The sequence below is a fragment of the Cheilinus undulatus genome, linkage group 17 (assembly GCF_018320785.1).
Source record: "Cheilinus undulatus linkage group 17, ASM1832078v1, whole genome shotgun sequence".
NCBI lineage: Eukaryota > Metazoa > Chordata > Actinopteri > Labriformes > Labridae > Cheilinus > Cheilinus undulatus.
The window spans coordinates 1,198,323-1,222,696 of record NC_054881.1 but is presented as its reverse complement, the minus strand read 5'-3'; the positions used below and the strand labels follow the sequence as shown (position 1 = coordinate 1,222,696).

General features: G+C 40.4%; 1 protein-coding gene across 1 annotated transcript in view; it reads right to left on the bottom strand.

The window, feature by feature from the left end:
* The window catches only part of mfhas1 (malignant fibrous histiocytoma amplified sequence 1), a 43,714-nt gene that overhangs the window by 5,006 nt on the left and 14,334 nt on the right, over positions 1–24,374 (bottom strand). The window contains exon 3 of the mRNA XM_041810659.1: positions 255–490. Coding sequence (XP_041666593.1) covers positions 360–490 — 131 coding nt within the window. The 3' untranslated portion in view covers positions 255–359. The remainder of the gene's footprint in view (positions 1–254; positions 491–24,374) is intronic.

The window sequence follows — 24,374 nt, the reverse complement described above, 5'->3', positions numbered from 1 at the left end:
GTAAATTATACTGAAATAAGTTTAAAAACAATAATCACTTTAATATTGAAGTGTAATAGTGGACTATTCTAATTCATGGATGGGCCCCTCAGCATCTCTTTAAAGGCAGATTGTGAGGAATGACATCAGCATGGACCAGAACCTCTGAGTCTGGTTCCTGGAGGCTGACAGCAGCTCTGGAGGTAAAGGGGACATGACCCAGCAGTAGTCAGGTGTACCTAATAAAGTGGCTGGTTAGCGTAGAGCAGACGTACCTGTGAGGCAGTGATCCCGTGAGCTGCAGGTTTGGGTTTTGGGGAGGAGGAGGAGGATGGTGAGGGAGGTGCAGCAGGAGGAAGAGGAGGAGGAAGAGGAGCAGATCACTTGAGGCAGGGGCTGAGCGCGGTGGGCGTGGGGGGGTAGACCAGGGCCACATTGACCCGCTCGGAGCCGTTCTTTGGACAGACGATCTCGGTCAGACCGTCGGGCCTCGGCTGGCTCAGCAGTTCACCTGGAACACAAACAGGAAGAGGAGGAGTCTGGTTAGAAAGGACGCCTTCAGAATGTCAACACGGACAGACGTGACTAACAGGAAGTAGATCTACTCTGTTAGACAGGATTCATGCTGGTCTGAACTCTGTAGAGAACACTAAAGAGGGAGAGGGAGCAGCTAAGCTGTATGAGGTCTGACCACTAGGGGGCAGTGTCTGCACACTAAGTCCTTCAATGCAGGTTACAGAGACAGCCAGCAGGGGGTGTCAGGTGTTCCTGTCATTCAGCAAGTAGAGAGGAAGACTTCCTGAGTAAATGATCAGGTGTTTTAGATATTTTAGTTTTCTGGATCAGTTTCACCGACTCTGAAGGAACACAGAGAAAAGAGGACGACTGAAGAAAGATCCAGAACCAGAAGCAGACCAGGGAACAGATCTGAGGCCATCCTGGTCCAGGACCATGACTGGGACCGTCCTGTTCCTGCTGTTCTGTTCCTCTTAGTTTTGGTCAGTCAAAGTTTTATTTCTTATTCTCAGGTTCCTCTAGAGCAGTGGTACTCAGCATGTGGCTCTTTAGTCTTCATCTGAAGTATTATTTCCTCAGAAAACTTTAAAAAAAGGGAAACTCTGACCTCACAAAGTCACATTAATCAGTTTTTTTTTCCCTACACTTACAGTTGGCTTTATATGTCAGCCTTAATTTTCAGACTGTATATTTCTATTGCCCATGTTTGCCATTTTTTTGCACCTTTATTGCCACTTTTATATCAGTTTTTACAGCTACAAGCCCATTTTTGCCACTTTTTGCACAATTTTTTGCACAAAAATCTAAAAGAAACTAAGTAAAAGATGAATTTGAAAAGGGTAGGTGAAATAAGCGAAGGCTTCAGCCTATACCTTTTCAGTCCTGTTTTGTTATTTGTTTTGTTGATTTTTTTTTGTTGTTGTTGTTGATTGTTTGGTGTTAATGCAGAAATAGCATTTACCCAACGTTTGTTCACTTATAAATTTTCACTTTATGTGTGTAATTCAGTCTTCATGTTTAAAGTTACCGAAATAAACTAAACTAAACTAACAATTTTGTCACTTGTTTTTGCCACTTTTTGCCCATTTTTGCCACTTTTATCCTGATTTTTGCTATTTGCAATTTCTTTACCCCTTTTTTGTAATTTTTTGGCACTTTATGCTATTGAATGCCGCTATTTTATTCACATTTTTGCCACTCTTTGGTGTTTTTTACCCATTTAAGTCACTTTTCCCTCTTTTTTTGCCACGTTGTTGCCGCTTTTTAACCTTTTTGCCACCTTTAACTTAGTTTTATTACCCCTTTAACCCATTTTTGCCACTGTTCACCTCATAGATCGTGGCTCTTGCAAAGGTATTTTTCAACATTTGGCTCTTTGGTTGAGTAACGCTGCTCTATTCTAACCTGCAGGTCGGTTTGTTCTACAGAGTGAAATCTATGATAACAGACAGCGTTCAATAACACTTTAGATAAATACTGTTCTAAAACATACTCAAAGTTTATAAATTCATTAACAAATTTCACTATAAATGGTAAATTGATAGTTCTCATGGTTCCTTCATAAAGGTCATAAAGCAGAGTCTGGACAAAGATCTACAGGACTGACTGGGCACACATCTGTCCTCAGCAGCCACGGTCAGTGGTGTCTCTTTGGTCCCGGCCTTGTCACCCCTGGTGGTCCGCCCAGGGACCAGCAGAGGATTTCAGGCCTTTGGGACATCACCAGCATGACCATGAGCTGGTGGAAACCCTACCACCCACTCAGACTGAACCCTTAGCTGTGCTGACTCTCCATATCCTCTGGCTCCGCCCTAAAGGTGTGGACTCCCCACACCCCTGATAACATGCAAGGACACCTAGAGAATGGCCCGGGTGATTTTAGTCTCTTAAATCTGTTGAATTACAAAGACTGACTAGAGAGGGAGTGGTTGGCTCCAGAGTCCCCTTCATGTGGGTCACTGTCAGACCGAGTATGTGCACTTAGAGGGTCAGTCAGCTGAACACGCTGACATGAACAGGATGAAACTGGTCCAAGAGCCCCCGGGGGCCAGCTGCCCACTTTACAGGACAGAAAAATAAAAATCTAGAAGCGTTCTTAAATAAAACAGACTGTAGCGGTCCTGCTAACACCCTGAGAGCAGACATCTGCCTGTGAGTCCAAACTGAGGGCCAACGGCCCGTGCAGCGTTCGTGGTGTTTCTCGTTTCCCGTGTTTGGTGCCAAAACATTGTTCCTGGCTTCGCCCCCTCACACACACTAGAGAGCACACACACCATGTCCTGTTTCCTCTATGCACAGGAAACATAAAAAAACACACTCAGTGACCTCTATTCTCCGTCCTTCCTCATCACAAAGAGAGGAATAAATCAGATTAATGTTTAATCCTCAAACTGCTGGGTCACTGCTGCTCTCCAGGATGTAGACACGTCCTAAACCAGGGAATATAGAGCTGGGACTGCCGGGACGTAGACCGATCCGACAGGCCGACAGCTGGAGAATGACGTTTATGACACACCTATAGTGAGAAATGAGACGGGTCTGTGACAGTTTAAAGACCAACGTTAACATCAAATATCTGGTTTATGTCCTTAAAAACACTCAGAGGAATAAAGTCACAGCTGATGTAGAGAAAAACACTGTAAATTTCTGTGCACCGGTGTTAAAAAGTAGAGTTAGCAAAAAAGAATGCAGATTAAGGCTTTATTTGAAAAATAATAAGTGAATATCTGTAAAAAAAAAAAAAAAAAATTCAGATCAGAAACAGGAACGGATACTTTCAATGCAAAATCTGCAGAATGTTTAACATGAATATTCTCTGATTATATCAGAACTCTAAGCTTTGACTCTGGTCAGGGTGGCTGCAGCTATTAGAGATTTAAATTGAAGAACTGTCCAGTTTGGGCTTTCTACAGCTTTTAGATGTAAGTATGAGTCTCTATCAGCTGTAAATATCAGTCTGTATCAGCTATAAATATCAGTCTGTATCAGCTATAAATATCAGTCTGTATCAGCTATAAATATCAGTCTGTATCAGCTATAAATATCAGTCTATATCAGCTGTAAATATCAGTCTGTATCAGCTATAAATATCAGTCTGTATCAGCTATAAATATCAGTCTGTATCAGCTATAAATATCAGTCTGTATCAGCTATAAATATCAGTCTGTATCAGCTGTAAATATCAGTCTATATCAGCTGTAAATATCAGTCTATATCAGCTGTAAATATCAGTCTGTATCAGCAGTAAATATCAGTCTGTATCAGCTGTAAATATCAGTCTATATCAGCTGTAAATATCAGTCTGTATCAGCTGTAAATATCAGTCTATATCAGCTATAAATATCAGTCTGTATCAGCTGTAAATATCAGTCTGTATCAGCTGTAAATATCAGTCTCTATCAGCTGTAAATATCAGTCTATATCAGCTATAAATATCAGTCTATATCAGCTGTAAATATCAGTCTGTATCAGCTATAAATATCAGTCTGTATCAGCTATAAATATCAGTCTGTATCAGCTATAAATATCAGTCTGTATCAGCTGTAAATATCAGTCTGTATCAGCTGTAAATATCAGTCTGTATCAGCTTTAAATATCAGTCTATATCAGCTATAAATATCAGTCTGTATCAGCTGTAAATATCAGTCTATATCAGCTGTAAATATCAGTCTATATCAGCTGTAAATATCAGTCTGTATCAGCTGTAAATATCAGTCTCTATCAGCTGTAAATATCAGTCTATATAAGCTGTAAATATCAGTCTATATAAGCTGTAAATATCAGTCTATATCAGCTGTAAATATCAGTCTATATCAGCTGTAAATGTCAGTCTATATCAGCTATTAATATCAGTCTATATCAGCTATTAATATCAGTCTATATCAGCTATAAATATCAGTCTTTATCAGCTGTAAATATCAGTCTGTATCAGCTGTAAATATCAGTCTATATCAGCTGTAAATATCAGTCTGTATCAGCTATAAATATCAGTCTGTATCAGCTGTAAATTTCAGTCTATATCGGCTGTAAATATCAGTCAGTATCAGCTGTAAATATTAGTCTATATCTGCTATAAATATCAGTCTGTATCAGCTGTAATTATCAGTCTATATCAGCTGTAAATATCAGTCTCTATCAGCTGTAAATATCAGTCTGTATCAGCTATAAATATCAGTCTATATCAGCTGTAAATATCAGTCTATATCAGCTGTAAATATCAGTCTATATCAGCTGTAAATATCAGTCTGTATCAGCTGTAAATATCAGTCTTTATCAGCTATAAATATCAGTCTATATCAGCTGTAAATAACAGTCTGTATCAGCTGTAAATATCAGTCTGTATCAGCTGTAAATATCAGTCTTTATCAGCTATAAATATCAGTCTATATCAGCTGTAAATATCAGTCTGTATCAGCTGTAAATATCAGTCTTTATCAGCTGTAAATATCAGTCTGTATCAGCTATAAATATCAGTCTTTATCAGCTATAAATATCAGTCTGTATCAGCTGTAAATATCAGTCTATATCAGCTGTAAATATCAGTCTATATCAGCTATAACTGTCAGTCTATATCAGCTGTAAATATCAGTCTATATCAGCTGTAAATATCAGTCTATATCAGCTATAACTGTCAGTCTATATCAGCTGTAAATATCAGTCTGTATCAGCTATAACTGTCAGTCTATATCAGCTGTAAATATCAGTCTATATGTCTGGCCTTCAGGATCAATACTGGGATCTGCTAAAATGAATTAGTAAATATTGCTGAATCAGACTTTGGCAGAACTCCAAACTCTCACACCCTAAACTGTAACAACGGAGTGATAAACTGGTATTTATGGTGTTTGAGGCTGCTGTAATCAGGAGAACGTCTGCACTCCAACTGAAACCATAAAACTGCAGATTAAATATATAAATATAGGTTTACAGTCTGATGATGGCCTGATCCACGTTTTCATATCAGTGCTTGGTCTGAAAACAGTGGTGTTGGTACATCCCTATCATTTTAACACCACTACATTTCTCCTGTATTATATCAGCAGAGTTAATCTGCATCATTCTGGAGTCAGCAACCATCAAACGTTTGTTCTAGACATGTTGAAGTCTCTCTGTCAGCGGCTCGGCCACAGCATGATCCACAGAGATGTGGGTTTCTGTCACACCCTCTGACCTGCTTCCACGCCCGTAAATAACACGATAACGTGCTGGAACATGACACAGACACGGCGGGGACAGTCTAAAGACTGAAACAGAAACCATCATGAACCCTGCAGAGGACTCTGTGTTTTTATCTCATCAATAATCAGCTCACACTGAACCGTCACAGATTATAGTCTCTGAAATCTAACCTCTAAAACCATCAGCAGGCATCTGTCTGTTTTAATCCCATCAATGCTGAATCCAAAGAATTATTAGTGATCAATAAATCTGGATTATGAAGTCTGCAGAGCCACTCAGATTTGTCTCTACTGCTGTCACTGAAGCAGAAATGTTCACTAAAGAAGAATCAGCAGCTCTGAGACGGTTACCTGGCTTCTTCTGAGCTGAAGGCCGGTGTGTGAAGTAGTAACATAAAATCATACAAACACTGAGAGAACATCACTGTCTGCTGCCACAGCTACACCCTGAAAACAGCTGACCATGGTGAAACAGAACCAGTACAGGCGCCATCCTGCCCTTGAAAGGAGACACTGTACCGCCAGATCATTTTAACCACACACATTTGACTGCTTCTGTTTCACAAAACCATGCATCGCTTCCAATCCCCATCTTTACCCCACCCACGTAGTCCAATTCTGATATGTCACATGGTCTCATCGAGGTGAAGGTCTAGAAATACATAACCCTGCAAGAAATATTTATGGCGCTGAGATCACCTCAACTGACACTAATTCATCATGAAGGAGCTGCCAATGCCTGCATAAAATGATCAGCCTATATCAGCTATGATTATCAGCCTAAATCGGCTGTAAATATCAGTCCATATTGGCTGTAAATATCAGTCTATATCGGCTGTAAATATCAGTCTATATCGGCTGTAAATATCAGTCTATATCGGCTGTAAATATCAGTCTATATCAGCTGTAAATATCAGTCTTTATCAGCTGTAAATATCAGTCTATATCAGCTGTAAATATCAGTCTATATCGGCTGTAAATATCAGTCTATATCAGCTGTAAATATCAGTCTATATCAGCTGTAAATATCAGTCTTTATCAGCTGTAAATATCAGTCTATATCAGCTGTAAATATCAGTCTATATCAGCTGTAAATATCAGTCTATATCGGCTGTAAATATCAGCCTATATCGGCTGTAAATATCAGCCTATATCGGCTGTAAATATCAGTCTATATCAGCTGTAAATATCAGTCTTTATCAGCTGTAAATATCAGTCTATATCAGCTGTAAATATCAGTCTATATCGGCTGTAAATATCAGTCTATATCAGCTGTAAATATGAGTCTATAGCAGCTGTAAATATCAGTCTATATCGGCTGTAAATATCAGTCTAAATCGGCTGTTTATATCAGTCTGTATCAGCTATAAATATCAGTCTATATCAGCTGTAAATATCAGCCTATTTCAGCTGTAAATATCAGTCTATATCAGCTGTAAATATCAGTCTATATCAGCTGTTAATATCAGTCTATATCAGCTGTAAATATCAGTCTATATCAGCTGTAAATATCAGTCTATATCAGCTGTAAATATCAGTCTATATCAGCTGTAAATATCAGTCTATATCAGCTGTAAATATCAGTCTATATCGGCTGTTCATATCAGTCTATATCGGCTGTAAATATCAGTCTATATCGGCTGTTAATATCAGTCTATATCGGCTGTAAATATCAGTCTATATCGGCTGTAAATATCAGTCTATATCGGCTGTAAATATCAGTCTATATCGGCTGTAAATATCAGTCTATATCGGCTGTAAATATCAGTCTATATCGGCTGTAAATATCAGTCTATATCGGCTGTAAATATCAGTCTATATCGGCTGTAAATATCAGTCTATATCGGCTGTAAATATCAGTCTATATTAGCTGTAAATACCAGTCTATATCAGCTGTTAATATCAGTCTATGTCAGCTGTAAATATCAGTCTATATCAGCTGTAAATATCAGTCTATATCAGCTCTAAATACCAGTCTATATCAGCTGTTAATATCAGTCTATGTCAGCTGTAAATATCAGTCTATATCAGCTGTAAATATCAGTCTATATCAGCTCTAAATACCAGTCTATATCAGCTGTAAATAACAGTCTATATCAGCTGTAAATACCAGTCTATATCAGCTGTAAATATCAGTCTATATCAGCTGTAAATATCAGTCTATATCAGCTGTAAATATCAGTCTATATCAGCTGTAAATATCAGTCTATATTAGCTGTAAATATCAGTCTATATCAGCTGTAAATATCAGTCTATATCAGCTCTAAATACCAGTCTATATCAGCTGTAAATAACAGTCTATATCAGCTGTAAATACCAGTCTATATCAGCTGTAAATATCAGTCTATATCAGCTGTAAATATCAGTCTATATCAGCTGTAAATATCAGTCTATATCAGCTGTAAATATCAGTCTATATTAGCTGTAAATATCAGTCTATATCAGCTGTAAATATCAGTCTATATTAGCTGTAAATATCAGTCTATATCAGCTGTAAATATCAGTCTATATTAGCTGTAAATATCAGTCTATATTAGCTGTAAATATCAGTCTATATCAGTTGTAAATATCAGAAAAAGAACCCTGACAGTGAAATGTGGTGATATTATCAGTGTTTCTGTAAAGATGAAATCATGAGCCATCAGACCTCAGATATCATCATGGTGTGGTCATTCTCTCAGCATAATGGATCTTTGTGATATCAATCAGATCTGGCGAGCTGTGAGGGATGTCTGAGTGAGTGTTAGCGCTGTGCTAAGCTTACGAGATCAGAGATGGAGTGAAGCTCAGCAGCATTAGCATCCACTCACACAGCCTCTCTGTGTCCGCAGCACTCAAACCATTAAGGTTATTGATCCTGAAGTGTTACTGTCAGAGTCCTGAGACATTTGGACAGCAGACCGTCTCCTTCAGTCAGAGATTGGCTCAGACTGTTCTCATGTTTCAGGTTTATATACCACAGATTTTAAAATGATAACCTCAGGGATATTTGAAGGATTTTTAGTGTTTAAAATACCAGAATATATGAGTCTTCAGTCATATTTTCATTTAGAAGCTGCTGCAGGCAGACAGCACAAAGACACTGGAACATTTCAGACCTTAAACCCAGTTGGACCATGATTTCCATGGTTTGGTGCTGACATGCAGGTTAGCTGACTGACCGTTGGACTTATTCTAACGTATTTATTGATGACTGCTGGATAAACGTTTAGTTCCTAACTGCAGAACAAACTGACCTTTAACAGGGATAATAAAGATGACCTGGAAAACATTAACCACAGAAAGAGCAATGACTGGATGGCATAAAAACACAAGAAACTCCACTGGCTCCCCATACCATACCGAATCCAATACAAGATCCTCCTCATCACCTACAAGTCCCTCCATAACCCGGCCCCTCCTTATCTCACCGATCTCCTTCAGCAGCACTGCCCCACCCGCCGCCTCAGATCAGCCAACACCAACCTCCTCACTCCCACCACCAGGACAAAGCACCGGACCTTGGGGGACCGAGCCTTCGCTGCAGCCGCCCCCACCCTATGGAACTCACTCCCACAAAACATCAGGAACTCAGACTCAATACAAAACTTCAAATCACTACTCAAAACTCACCTGTTCAAACTTGAATTTTCTTCAGCCCCTTTGCTCCTTTGTTTTGTTTTGTTTGTAAAGCGTCTTTGAGTGTCCAAAAAAGCGCTATGTAAGTGTGATGTATTATTATTATCATTATTATTATTAAATCTCTGATGGGATTCAACCACAAAGGTCCTGGACTCCCAGCACTGGGAAATCCATCCTCTCTGATTCAGACTCTAACTAACTGACTAAATCATGCAGGAACACTGTGATTTCTAATCCAGCCTCTCTGAAACATCTTTCTATGTCCTTACAGCCTGGTGGTTGCCTGAGGGTCCAAACCCAGGGCTTACACTCCTCATGAGGCTCAAAGAGGTTTAATGTTTTTATCAGACAGCCTCAGATGATCCTGGACTAAACTGAAACTGCAGAGATGCCCGGTCAGACAGAAGCACATTTCTCCTGATGAACCCAGGACTTTCCTGACTGCTCCGAGTTTCCTGCTGCTCTAAATCAGACGTGTTTTTCACTGAGCAGCAGCTGACGCTCAAACATCCAGCTGTGTGTCCTGAATTAGGTCAGAGCCCGGCTCCTCCTCCTCCTCCTCCTCCTCCTCCTCAAACAATAACCTCCAACAACCACACACTCGGACAGGAATGTGCTCCTCCCCCTCCTGGCCCAGGTAGAGGAGTCTTCACATTCCTCCTCCTCCTCTCCCTGGAGTTTTGGCGCTCCAGGAAGCGGAGACTGAGGAGTCCTGCAGGAAACTCTCAGTGGGACTTGTCAGGGAGCGTTCAGGGTCAGAGCTTTGTTCAACCACCGTTCCTAAAGTCAGACATCCGAGCTCACTTCCTGTTCAACGAGAGCGGAAAACTGAAGGACGGCTGGGCTACGAGGGAAACGGACTCACTGAGACCAGGGGCCACATGGACTTGGATCTAGAATGAAGAAATATGAAACCGTTGACATGGCAACAGGACAAATGTGACTCTGGGCAAAACCAGATCTCAGTGAATCCTGGTCAATCACAACAGCAGACAGCCACTGCTTTGTTTGAGACAAACTCCCCCGTCTGAATCGTACAAAACGCCTCGGTTGTCCCCGTGTTCCCTCCTCTTCAGTCACAGGTGTCTGAAAATGATCTACTGTCCATGATTTCATCAATCAGTGTGATCAGAAGGTCAGAGACGTCCTGATTATCGGTCAGGTTTTTAACAACAGAGAGAGAAAGCGCTGGTGAAATTGCACAAACATGTTGACAACATTTGGAACAATGTGTACGGGTAAAGGAGCAAAGTTTCTCTGATTTATGAGATCTGTTTTAACAGACGCTCTGGAAATTCATCTTTAGACCAAATCCTGTCTGGAGCCGATGCTGGCAATATTTCTGATACTTTAAAACACGTTACAAAAACTATAATATCTCTGTTTGAATTATCATCAAAACGAACAGAAGCCATGGGGCGCAGGTAGGAGCGCCCCATGTACACGGACGGCCCGGGTTCGAATCCAGCCTGAGACCATTTACCTGAGTCTCTCCCCCGCTCTCATCCCTGTTTCTGACTCTATCCACTGTCCTCCTCTATGGAATAAAAAGGCACAAAAATGCCCAAAATAAATCCTAAAAAATTAAATATATATATACAGAAGCTGTGAAAAGAAGGCATCAGTTCTCTAAAGAAATAATAATTAAATAATAAAATGACAAAATAATAAAATAGCAAAATTAAAAAACAACAAAATTATAAAATAACAAAATAAAAAAATATATTAATAATAAAATAATGAAACAGCATAATTACAAAATAACAAAATAATACAATAATAAAATTTAAAAAAATCAAAATCATAAAATAACAAAATAATTTTAAAAAATTATAATAAAATGACAGGGTTTTGGGACAGAAAGCAGGAGTTTGCTTGTAATATAAATAAAAACAATAAATCGTCTAGTACTGGGTGACTACCACTTCTGTTTTTGTTGGTGTGAAATCAGGATGATATTAAAGACGACCTTCCTCTGGATCTTCAGAGAGTGTAAAGAGGCGTTTTAGTCCATTTCTAAAGCTTTCACACACTAAATTCATGAAGTTTAGAGAAGTTTCTGGTCTGTTTCTCGTCAAACTAGAGACAGATACTAAAGCCAGCTGTGATTATCATCTCCTCCTTCTGCATCAGTCTTCATCCTGCAGCCTTTCTCCGTTTAAATATTTACAACCTTCAAAAATAGAAACGGTCACTGTGCAGAAACCTGCATGAGGAGACAGAACCACAGAAGAAGAAGAAGAAGAAGAAGAAGAAGAAGAAGAAGAAGAAGAAGAAGAAGAAGAAGAAGAAGAAGAAGAGGAGGAGGAGGATGCTGTCAGAATTTTCACTACATCAGTACCATGAGTTCTACGGTTCATAGAGGAGGCGTGTTGGAGAGGAGTAATCCATGCTAACCTGCAGATCTGAACCAGCAGATCTCAGCTGGTCCACCCTCAGGACTCAGACCAAGTCCTCAAAGAGGAACCAGGACCGAACTAACCCTCAAACACATTTACTGAACCGGTTTCTATGGGACCTCAGAGAGACCAAAAAACAGTCATGACTACAGAAGCCCAGAGAGGACATTTGACCTTTGACCTGACTGTTTCCTGTGAACACATGGACATTTGAGATTTTTCAGGAAACATCAGCTGTAGAGATTTTATCAGAGAGTGGAAGAGTTTAGGAACAGCAGCAACTCAGCCACTTTAATTCCTCTCCAGGCCACTCCCCCTACCCTGACCTCCATGCTCCAGGACCCACCTTTGGATCCCAACCCACCAGCTGAGAACCGGCAGCTCTAAACAGAGCGTCAGCAACATCTATGAGAAATACTGACAGGTGTGCAGGTGTTGGCTGGTTTTCTGATAATAAAATAAACAGATGTCTCTGTCCTGGGGGTCTGGTTTATCTTTGGTCCTGTAGTATCAGACTCTAGTCTGGTTTTTCTAGAACCACATGAACGTTTAAAGCCCTAAATGAAGAGCTGGTGCCTGTGAGAGCAGCGCCGCACTGAATCAGACGGAGAACAAAAGATCATACATGAGCTGAAATCAGCTTATGTGACGGAATCTGCTCTAATCTGTCAACCTGCTGCTCCCATCATGCACTGGGGCAGACATGGGGGGGGGGGTGTCTCCAAAGTCCTCCAGGTGATTCTTCTCCATTTCCATGGTTACGCCTCAAACAAAGAACACAAACGACTAATCCTGCTAGTAAATAAACAGGCTGCACAAACAGCTGACTTACTGTCGCCATGGCAACACGCTCATCCTGACTGCATCCCCCAAAGCATTGGCAACCACTCCACCGCTCTCATACTCTCTGTGCTGACATCATGTAGGGCTGACCACGGAAAAAAACCTGGGATGGTTTCTCCACAACACCGTGATTTATAATTAGATCAGCTCTGATCCTGGAGGAATGGTTGACCAGGAATAAAATATAACAGATTATAATCTTATCCTCAGCAGAGGGATGTTTGACCAGGAATAAAATATTCCAGATTATGTTCTGATCCTCAACAGAGGGATGTTTGACCAGGAACAAAAATATTACAGATTATAATCTGATCTTCGGTGGAGGAATGGTTGACCAGGAATAAAATATTCCAGATTATACTCTGATCCTCACTCGAGGAATGGTTGACCAGGAATAAAATATTCCAGATTATAATCTGATCCTCAGCAGAGGGATGTTTGACCAGAAATAAAAATATTACAGATTATAATCTGATCTTCGGTGGAGGAATGGTTGACCAGGAATAAAATATTCCAGATTATACTCTGATCCTCACTCGAGGAATGGTTGACCAGGAATAAAATATTCCAGATTATAATCTGATCCTCAGCAGAGGGATGTTTGACCAGAAATAAAAATATTACAGATTATAATCTGATCTTCGGTGGAGGAATGGTTGACCAGGAATAAAATATTCCAGATTATACTCTGATCCTCAGCAGAGGGATGTTTGACCAGGAATAAAATATTACAGATTATAATCTGATCCTCAGTGGAGGAATGGTTGACCAGGAATAAAATATTCCAGATTATAATCTTATCCTCAGCAGAGGGATGTTTGACCAGGAATAAAAATATTACAGATTATACTCTGATCCTCAGTGGGGGAATGGTTGACCAGGAATAAAATATAACAGATTATAATCTTATCCTCAGCAGAGGGATGTTTGACCAGGAATAAAAATATTACAGATTATACTCTGATCCTCAGTGGGGGAATGGTTGACCAGGAATAAAATATAACAGATTATAATCTTATCCTCAGCAGAGGGATGTTTGACCAGGAATAAAAATATTACAGATTATAATCTGATCTTCGGTGGAGGAATGGTTGACCAGGAATAAAATATTCCAGATTATACTCTGATCCTCAGCAGAGGGATGTTTGACCAGGAATAAATTATTCCAGATTATAATCTTATCCTCAGCAGAGGGATGGTTGACCAGGAATAAAAATATTCCAGATTATAATCTGATCCTCAGCAGAGGGATGATTGACCAGGAATAAAAATATTCCAGATTATAATCTGATCCTCAGTGGAGGAATGGTTGACCAGGAATAAAATATTCCAGATTATAATCTGATCCTCACTCGAGGAATGGTTGACCAGGAATAAAATATTCCAGATTATAATCTTATCCTCAGTCGAGGAATGGTTGACCAGGAATAAAATATTCCAGATTATAATCTGATCCTCAGCAGAGGGATGTTTGACCAGAAATAAAAATATTACAGATTATAATCTGATCTTCGGTGGAGGAATGGTTGACCAGGAATAAAATATTCCAGATTATACTCTGATCCTCAGCAGAGGGATGTTTGACCAGGAATAAAATATTCCAGATTTTAATCTGATCCTCAGTGGAGGAATGGTTGACCAGGAATAAAATATTCCAGATTATAATCTGATCCTCAGCAGAGGGATGTTTGACCAGGAATAAAATATTCCAGATTATAATCTGATCCTCAGCAGAGGGATGGTTGACCAGGAATAAAAATATTCCAGATTATAATCTGATCCTCAGCAGAGGGATGATTGACCAGGAATAAAAATATTCCAGATTATAATCTGATCCTCAGTGGAGGAATGGTTGACCAGGAATAAAATATTCCAGATTATAATCTTATCCTCAGCAGAGGGATGGTTGACCAGGAATAAAAATATTCCAGATTATAATCTGATCCTCAGCAGAGGGATGATTGACCAGGAATAAAAATATTCCAGATTATAATCTGATCCTCGGTGGAGGAATGGTTGACCAGGAATAAAATATTCCAGATTATAATCTGATCCTCAGCAGAGGGATGATTGACCAGGAATAAAAATATTCCAGATTATAATCTGATCCTCAGTGGAGGAATGGTTGACCAGGAATAAAATAATACAGATTATAATCTGATCCTCACTCGAGGAATGGTTGACCAGGAATAAAATATTCCAGATTATAATCTTATCCTCAGTCGAGGAATGGTTGACCAGGAATAAAATATTCCAGATTATAATCTGATCCTCAGCAGAGGGATGTTTGACCAGAAATAAAAATATTACAGATTATAATCTGATCTTCGGTGGAGGAATGGTTGACCAGGAATAAAATATTCCAGATTATACTCTGATCCTCAGCAGAGGGATGTTTGACCAGGAATAAAATATTCCAGATTTTAATCTGATCCTCAGTGGAGGAATGGTTGACCAGGAATAAAATATTCCAGATTATAATCTTATCCTCAGTGGAGGAACGGTTGACCAAGAATAAAATATTTCAGATTATAATCTGATCCTCAGCAGAGGGATGGTTGACCAGGAATAAAAATATTCCAGATTATAATCTGATCCTCAGCAGAGGGATGATTGACCAGGAATAAAAATATTCCAGATTATAATCTGATCCTCAGTGGAGGAATGGTTGACCAGGAATAAAATATTCCAGATTATAATCTTATCCTCAGCAGAGGGATGGTTGACCAGGAATAAAAATATTCCAGATTATAATCTGATCCTCAGCAGAGGGATGATTGACCAGGAATAAAAATATTCCAGATTATAATCTGATCCTCAGTGGAGGAATGGTTGACCAGGAATAAAATATTCCAGATTATAATCTGATCCTCAGCAGAGGGATGATTGACCAGGAATAAAAATATTACAGATTATAATCTGATCCTCAGTGGAGGAATGGTTGACCAGGAATAAAATAATACAGATTATAATCTGATCCTCACTCGAGGAATGGTTGACCAGGAATAAAATATTCCAGATTATACTCTGATCCTCACTCGAGGAATGGTTGACCAGGAATAAAATATTCCAGATTATAATCTGATCCTCAGCAGAGGGATGTTTGACCAGAAATAAAAATATTACAGATTATAATCTGATCTTCGGTGGAGGAATGGTTGACCAGGAATAAAATATTCCAGATTATACTCTGATCCTCAGCAGAGGGATGTTTGACCAGGAATAAAATATTCCAGATTTTAATCTGATCCTCAGTGGAGGAATGGTTGACCAGGAATAAAATATTCCAGATTATAATCTTATCCTCAGTGGAGGAACGGTTGACCAAGAATAAAATATTTCCAGATTTTGTCCTGATGGACTCAGCCTCCTGCACAGGGGAGGGCTTGTGAGGACCCCCTGCTGACACCTCTCAGAGGAGAGCTCCACTGTCGGTAGTTCTAGTGACTTCTGAACCCAGATTGATCTATCTGGGGATTTAATCTCAGTCTGAAATTATGACTCATTACCAGTCTAGATGTGGCTCTAGTGAGCATGCTCCTCAGCTCAGAGAGCCTCTGTCCTTCTTTAGACAGACTGAATGAGGATCAGTCATGAATGAGGATCAGTCATGAGTGAATCTGAGGAGAGTGATGGAGATGAACTCAGAGATGTATCTGTTTAACTCTTCTGTTCCCAGCCAGCCCACAGAGCCGACTCTAATCCTTCAGAACTCCATATTTATGAAAGGCAGTCTTCCATTTTGAATCCAGACACTGAATAAAAAGGCCTTCTGTCTTCTTTCCCTCTAATCTCTCCCACAGAGAGTTCTGGAACAGACGAGTGTTCGAGATAAGAACAGGATGTGTGAAATGGAGCAGAATCAGCCGACAGGAAGAAGCTCCAGGACTAGACCGAGGAAGCAGGAAGACCCCGAGATCCTGACCAGTCTGTGAAATCATGCCACACTGCACTGATATATCCACTATAGATTCTAGGGCTGGGCCAGACGGACCAATCACAGCAAACCCTGATGCTTAAATATCACTGGGCATGCTTCAAAATGTTCACGAATAACAAACCGAAGATTATAGCACATTCCAAACCTTTCCTTTGAAGATGATGTCATAAAACGCTAATAAAACATTCTATTCTGCCTTTAAAGAGTATATTACCACAGCTAATAACACATTCCATTCTCTGCCTTTGAAGATGACTCAGTGAATGCTTATAAAACATTCCATCCTTGCCTCTGAAGATGACCCAATGTAAGCTAATAAAACATTCCATCCTTGCCTCTGAAGATGACTTAATGTAAGCTAATAAACAGTCCATCCTCTGCCTTTGAAGATGGCTTAATGTAAGCTAATAAAACATTCCATCCTTGCCTCTGAAGATGATTTAATGAAAGCTAATAAACAGTCCATCCTCTGCCTTTGAAGATGACTTAATGTAAGCTAATAAAACATTTGATCCTTGCCTCCGAAGATGACTCAATGTAAGCTAATAAAACATGCCATCCTTGCCTCTGAAGATGACTCAATGTAAGCTAATAAAACATTCCATCCTTGCCTCTGAAGATGACTTAAATGAAGCTAATAAAATGTTCCATCCTCTGCCTTAAAAGATGACTTAATGAAAGCTAATAAAACATTCCAGCTTTTCCCTTTAGGACGAAGTCATAAAAGCTAAAATAAAACAATCCATTCTTGTCTCTGAAGATGACTTAATGGAAGCAAGTAAAACATTTCATCTTTGCCCTTGAGGACAAAGTCATAAAAGCTAAAATCAAAAACATTCCATTCTTGCCTTTGAAGATGATGTCAAAGCTTGGAAACATTCCATTCTGCTTTAAAAGAGGAAGTTATTGAAGCTTATAAAACATTCCATCCTCTGACTTTGAAGGTGTTGTCATCTAAGGCTACAAAACATTCCATCCTCTGACTTTGAAGGTGTTGTCTTCTAAGGCTATAAAACATTTCATCCTCTTCCTTTAAAGATGACATCATCAAAGCCTATAAAACATTCCATCCTCTTCCTTTAAAGATGACATCATCAAAGCCTACAAAACATTCCATCCTCTGACTTTGAAGGTGTTGTCATCTAAGGCTATTAAACACTCCATCCTTGCCTGTCAAGATGAACTCATCAACTCTTATAATAAAACATTCCAGTCATTCCAATCATGTCCCACTCCGGCATGATTTCTAACATGAACTCTGAGTGTGTTGCTCAGGGACAGCAGTGGCTGGGGTTTGAACCCCTGACTTTCCCACAGCTGTCAGATATCAAGCCGCTGTAGTATCAGTATGTATGCCTGCAGGCGTAGAGGGGGCGGAGCTTCATCCCCTGTAGTATTTCACAGTAAAACCCCTCCCACTGAGCTCTTGCCCGGCCCTCGCAGTCAGACAGAGGGATCCTCAGGAATGTGTGGCCTACTTCACCACAGAGGAAACACCAAAATAACTGAGACAGCTCTCACAGTCAGCAGATACCTGAGCTGATTCACACACAGGGGAGGGGGGGGCTGTTCCTGCAGAGGGGGGAGTGAGGCTGTCTGACAGAATTATTTAACTTCTGATCCAAAAATAGAAACTTTATTTTTAATTGTCAGAGCTGAGTCAGAGCAGCGGGATTCCCTCAAACGTCTGTCGCTGCTGCTGCTAACATCTGCTGAGTAATGAGATAAAGCGCTGAGTGGAGATTTTTCTCTCTCTAAAGCCGTCTGAGCTCAAATTTAAAAAAAGGCAGAGCCGCTGCAGCAGACGCATCCATCAGCTGTAAATATATCTATCAAAGGAGTCAGAGGAGTTTATAATAATCCCTCTGTAACCTGGATGAACCACAGCTGATCAGTGTTCACTCAACGATCAATCAGGGCTTCACTAACACAGTCAGACTATCCTAACGCAGCCTCGCCCTTCAGGTGGCGTCTTGCTTCAGGTAAGACAAGAAACATGATCCTGTTTGAGAAAGCGGATGTTTGAACAGCAGGATTAACATCAGCAGGAGCTGGAAGAAAAGTCCGGCTCTGAGACGGATCGATGAACAGAGAAACTTTCCATCAGACGTCTGAGATCAGACTTCAGGAATCCCCATCAGCGCTGGGAAATGACCGTGGCTGAAACTTTATCTTAAAACAGCAGGAAGGTTTCTGCAGACGAGGACGTACCCAGACATCCTGAAGAAGACCAAATAAAACCAAGGGAAGAAAATCAGCGACTGCATCAGAGAACCACGATGAGGGCTAAAGATCAAAATATTAACCCTCAGGCTTCACTTTCATTTACGACCCTTTAAAGCCATTCAGGACAAAAACGTCCACTTCCAACAAACTGCTATAAAAACTTAACAGATTCAAATTTTTTCTGCTTTTTCTTGCATAAATCTCTGAAACAACTTCAGCTGTGCTCAAAACTACCAAACATTCAATCATTTTGAGGATTTTAACCCTTTAAACGCCAGTTTGACTACTTAAAGTCAGTGTTGTTTTTTTTATGAAAAAAGTGAAATGTGAAATCCTCCTCAAACCAAATGTTGGATGGCTGGGGCATTATTTCTAAATCCAGCTTGGACATGTCAATGATTATCCAAAATACTGACTTTGATGCATTATTAGTTTCTGTGTAGCATCTGATTTCAAATTTACTACCCTTTCAAGTCATTAAGGACAAAAACGTCCCATTGACTCCCATTCAAACCACATTTTTAGATCTCATAGCCATTGCATGATTCTGTAATGTTGTGGTTTCATTTCTGAGAAAAATAGTCAAATTTGTCATTTTTACTGTTCTTCACATTTTTTCATAAAAAACAACGTTGACTTTAAGTAATCAAACTGGCATTTAAACGGTTAAAATCCTGAAAATTATTCATTATTCGATTGTTTTGATTAGAACTGAAGTTGATCCAAAAATTTGACCAAAAAAAGCAGAAAAAAATGAATCTGTTAAGTTTTTATAGCAGTTTTTTTGGAAGTGGACATTTTTGTCCTTAATGGCTTTAAAGGGTAGTAAATTTGTTTCACAGTGTTCCTCTGACCTATGAGAGCAATTTAAATTTGAATTTGAAAATTTACCAAGAAAGAAACTTTGTCACAAAAAATGAGGCCGTATGCACTAACACAGCCGACATGGTGAGCAGAGAAAGAGGAAAATTAGCCCAAATGGACAGAAATGTCCCTGGTGATGCCTGAGGGTTAAAGCAGATGTCCATTAATAAGAAGGTCTGCACAGCAGGAGCAGTCTGAATATTCAAGTCTTACTGTTTAAATCTAAAAACAGGAGAGGAGATGCAGCAGGATGCTCCTGGTCCGCCTTCACATCAGAAACATCGCTCTGCTAAAGCAGGAGTCCATCCTGCTACTGTGGGCGTGTTTATTATTCTAGAGACGCCTTCATCACCCCCTCCTCTTCATCCTCCTACAGCTCAGAGGATCACACGGACCGCTGCTGAGAGGAAACCATGGAGACGCCCAGGAGGATCATACTCCAGCGCCGTACGGGTCAGCGGGGCCGAGAGTGAGTGAATCCTGTGACTGAAGAATGAGTAAGTGGGCGGAGCTTTCTCTAGTCCCGCTCAGGTGGAGTCAGTAAATCCTGGTGTGTCACATGTGTGAGATAATGCAGCGGATTAGAGCGGTGATATAACAGACTCACAATCACACGTAAAGAGATGGCCACACAAGCACGTCCTCCTTCAGGTCCTCTACAGCCGCCAAACAACAGTTTACAAGCACAATTCCAAAAAAGATGGGACACTGTGTAAAAAATATTAGCTCAAAATAGTAGGGACAGGGCAACAAAGGGCTGGAAAAGTAAGAGGTACTAATAATAATAATAATAATAATAATAATAATAATAATATCTTGAATTTATATAGCACCTTTCAAGAAACCCAAGGACGCTTTACAGGAACTCATAGACATGGACAAACTATGTGAGGGGTAGGATGAGTGTGAGGGCTGGTTTAGTGAAGACTGTAGGCTGTGGTGAACAGGTGGTGCTTGAGACGTTTTTTGAAAATGTCCAGAGATGGAGCGCTACGGATGTCTGCAGGAAGAGTGTTCCAGAGGGTGGGGGCTGCAGCACTGAAGGCTCTGTCTCCATAGGTTCAGAGTTTGGTTTTGGGCATGGAAAGTAGGCCCGTGTCTGAAGATGGAAGGTCTCGGGATGGCGTGTATGGATGGAGGAGATCAGAAAGGTACTGCTGGATGACTTGGTATAAAAGGAGAGTTTTAGAGAGGCAGAGTCTCTCAGAGGTAAAGATGGGCAGAGGTTCAACCATCTGAGAAAAACTGAGTCTAAAAACAGGAATGATTCTGTAGTGAAATCCCTGCATGGGCTCAGGAACATTCCAGAAATCATCGTCTGTCAACACAGTTGGCCGTGCCATCCACCAATGACAGTCAAAGCTGGATCATGGAGAGAAGAAGCCATATGTGACCAGAAACAGCGTGGTCCGTCTTCTCTGGACCAAAGCTCATTTAACATGGACTGAGGAAACATGGAAAACTGTTCTGTGGTCAGAGGAAACATGGAAAACTGTTCTGTGGTCAGAGGAAATATGGAAAACTGTTCTGTGGTCAGAGGAAACATGGAAAACTGTTCTGTGGTCAGAGGAAACATGGAAAACTGTTCTGTGGTCAGAGGAAACATGGAAAACTGTTCTGTGGTCAGAGGAAACATGGAAAACTGTTCTGTGGTCAGAGGAATCATGGAAAACTGTTCTGTGGTCAGAGGAATCATGGAAAACTGTTCTGTGGTCAGAGGAATCATGGAAAACTGTTCTGTGGTCAGAAGAATCAGAGCTCATTTAACATGGACTGACCTGTCCCTACTTTTTTGAGATGTGCTGCTGCCATCAGATTCAAAATGAGCTCATATTTTCCCTGAAATGGTAAAATGTCTCAGTTGTTTCTCTTCTATTGTGATTTAAAAATGGGTTTAGGAGATCTGACAATCACTGACCTCTGTTGTTATTCATGTTTAAACAGTGTCCCAGCTTTTTTGGAACTGAGGCAGATATTGTTCTCTTTAATAATCATGCTGTCCTCTATGATCCTGTGATTTATCCTGATGTTTTCTCAGAGTAAACAGACGTGTCTGATCTCGTCTCGTTGGTCCTGCTCATCAGGACCAGCAGGATTTAACCCCGTCAGCGCCGGATTAGACCGGCCGTTACGCCAGATTGATCTGATGTTGTTGTTCCTGCTCTCTGCATGTCTCGTGATTTCAGATTTATGTTTCAGAGCGTTTGGCCGTCAAACTGGGATAGATCAGCTGATAGATGATAATCTGTCCTGAGGCAGAGACATGTGATCATCAGATTATTAGATCTGGATTATTCTCTGATTCATGGACCCTATAACCAGCAGGGTCCAAGACTGACCCACTTTCCAACCAGGCATGCACATTTCTGCTGTATTGTCTTATTCCTGCATTATTCCTGTCTTATTCCTGTGTTATTCCTGCATTACTCCTGCGTTATTCCTGCATTATTCCTGCATTATTCCTGTGTTCTTCCTGCATTATTCCTGTCTTATTCCTGCATTATTCCTGTCTTATTCCTGCATTATTCCCCCATTACTCCTGCGTTATTCCTGCATTATTCCTGTGTTATTCCTGCATTATTCCTGTCTTATTCCTGCATTATTCCTGCATTATTCCTGTCTTATTCCTGCATTATTTCTACATTATTCTCCCATTACTCCTGTCTTATTCCTGCATTATTCCCCCATTACTCCTGTTATTCCTGCATTATTCTTGCATTATTCCTGTCTTATTCCTGCATTATTCCCACATTGCTCCTGTGTTGATCTTGCATTATTCCTGCGTAATTCTTGTGTTATTCCTGCATTATTCCTGCATTACTTTTGTGTTATTCCTGCATTATTCCTGTCTTATTCCTGCATTACTCTTGTGTTATTCCTGCATTATTCCTGTCTTATTCCTGCATTATTCTTGTGTTATTCCAGTGTTATTCCTGCATTATTCCCTCATTATTCCTGCATCATTCTTGCATTAATCCTGTGTTATTCCTGTGTTATTCCTGCATTATTCCTGTCTTATTCTTGCATTATTCTTGTGTTATTCCAGTGTTATTCCTGCATTACTCCTGTGTTATTCCTGCATTATTCTTGTGTATTCCTGCATTATTCCTGTCTTATTCCTGCATTATTCCTGTCTTATTCCTGCATTTTTCCTGTCTTTTTCCTGCATTATTCTCATGTTATTCCAGTGTTATTCCTGCATTACTCCTGTGTTATTCCAGTGTTATTCCTGTCTTATTCTTGCATTATTCTTGTGTTATTCCAGTGTTATTCCTGCATTTCTCCTGTGTTATTCCTGCATTATTCTTGTGTTATTCCTGCATTATTCCTGTCTTATTCCTGCATTATTCCTGCATTATTCCTGTCTTATTCCTGCATTATTCCTGTCTTTTTCCTGCATTATTCCTGTCTTTTTCCTGCATTATTCCTGCATTATTCTTGTGTTATTCCAGTGTTATTCCTGCATTATTCCTGTCTTATTCCTGCATTATTCCTGCATTATTCTTGTGTTATTCCAGTGTTATTCCTGCATTATTCCTGTCTTATTCCTGCATTATTCCCCCATTATTCCTGCTACAGACTCAGCAGTATTCCGGACTGGTGTCGGTCCCTGGCGTCTCTTTAAAGCAGAAATGAACCATCAGATTAAACGTTAACGTATCAGCAGCATAGATCTGTGTTCATCTCAGCTGTTGAACATGATTTAATATCCGTCCGACGAGTTCTCGCCGCTCCCTGATGCTGCTCACGTTTAACCTGGGGCCAGATCTATGAGTGGGCGGGGCCTGAGACACCTGGGCTCCAGGTAGGTCTGCTGCTGGAGTGACTCGGCTGTAATCTGACTGATCCCGTAACGGGATTATCGAGGGCAGGGAGGCCGGCGAGAGCGAAAGTAAACACTCACACAAACGGCCTATAAATAACAGTGGCATTGATTAGCTCATCAATCGATCTGTTGATTGATAACGAGAGGGAAATCTGGGCTATCGTTTCTAAATGAATGAATCTGAAGGCTTTCCTCCATCCTCCTGTCCAAACAGTTCCTACACATCTCTGAAATTTAGACCTTAAAGTTTCCTCCAATCTCTGGGAAAAAGGAGACTACACTGGCATAGAGATGAGAAAAAGATGTTAAAGTACAAATTATCCATCGATACTGGCAGAAATGAACATTTCTGCTAATACTTCCAAACATCTTATCAGCCAGTTTAAAAACATGTCAGTTTCAGTCTACAGAGACCAGTCACAGCAGTGAATATCAGCCTGAGTCTGTTTCTGAGTCCAGGGTCTGAGGAGAGGAATGACCCCTGTCAGTTCTAAAGATGTCTAACATGGATTTCCTTCAGACCAGGATCTCTGCTGCTAGAGAAGACCTGATCCACTACAGGATGCATCCCGGTCTAAACACGATCCGTGCACAGAGAGCAATCTGTGTTTAGTCTGCAGCTGTGGAGCCTGCAGACTAAAATATCATGTCCATAAAAGGCCTGCAGAACCTCGGAGCTCTGGAACATGCTGCTGCTGTATTTTCAGACCGTTCTGACGGCCCGCACTCAGCCGAGGGGATCAGGACAGAAACGCAGAAACACGCCAACAGAGCCAGCAGAGGAGGAGGAGCTAAAACGCCTCAGAACAAAGATTTATTAACCATTCATGAGGAGAAATCACTGCAGGATGAATGTCAGGAGGCACCATGGTCCCTGAATGCAGGAATAAGAGCTGTAATGACTCCAGCTGCATCATGGGTAATGTAGTATCTGGAGGTTTTGTGCAGAAATGTGGGACACATCCACCTCTGCATCTCTCAGT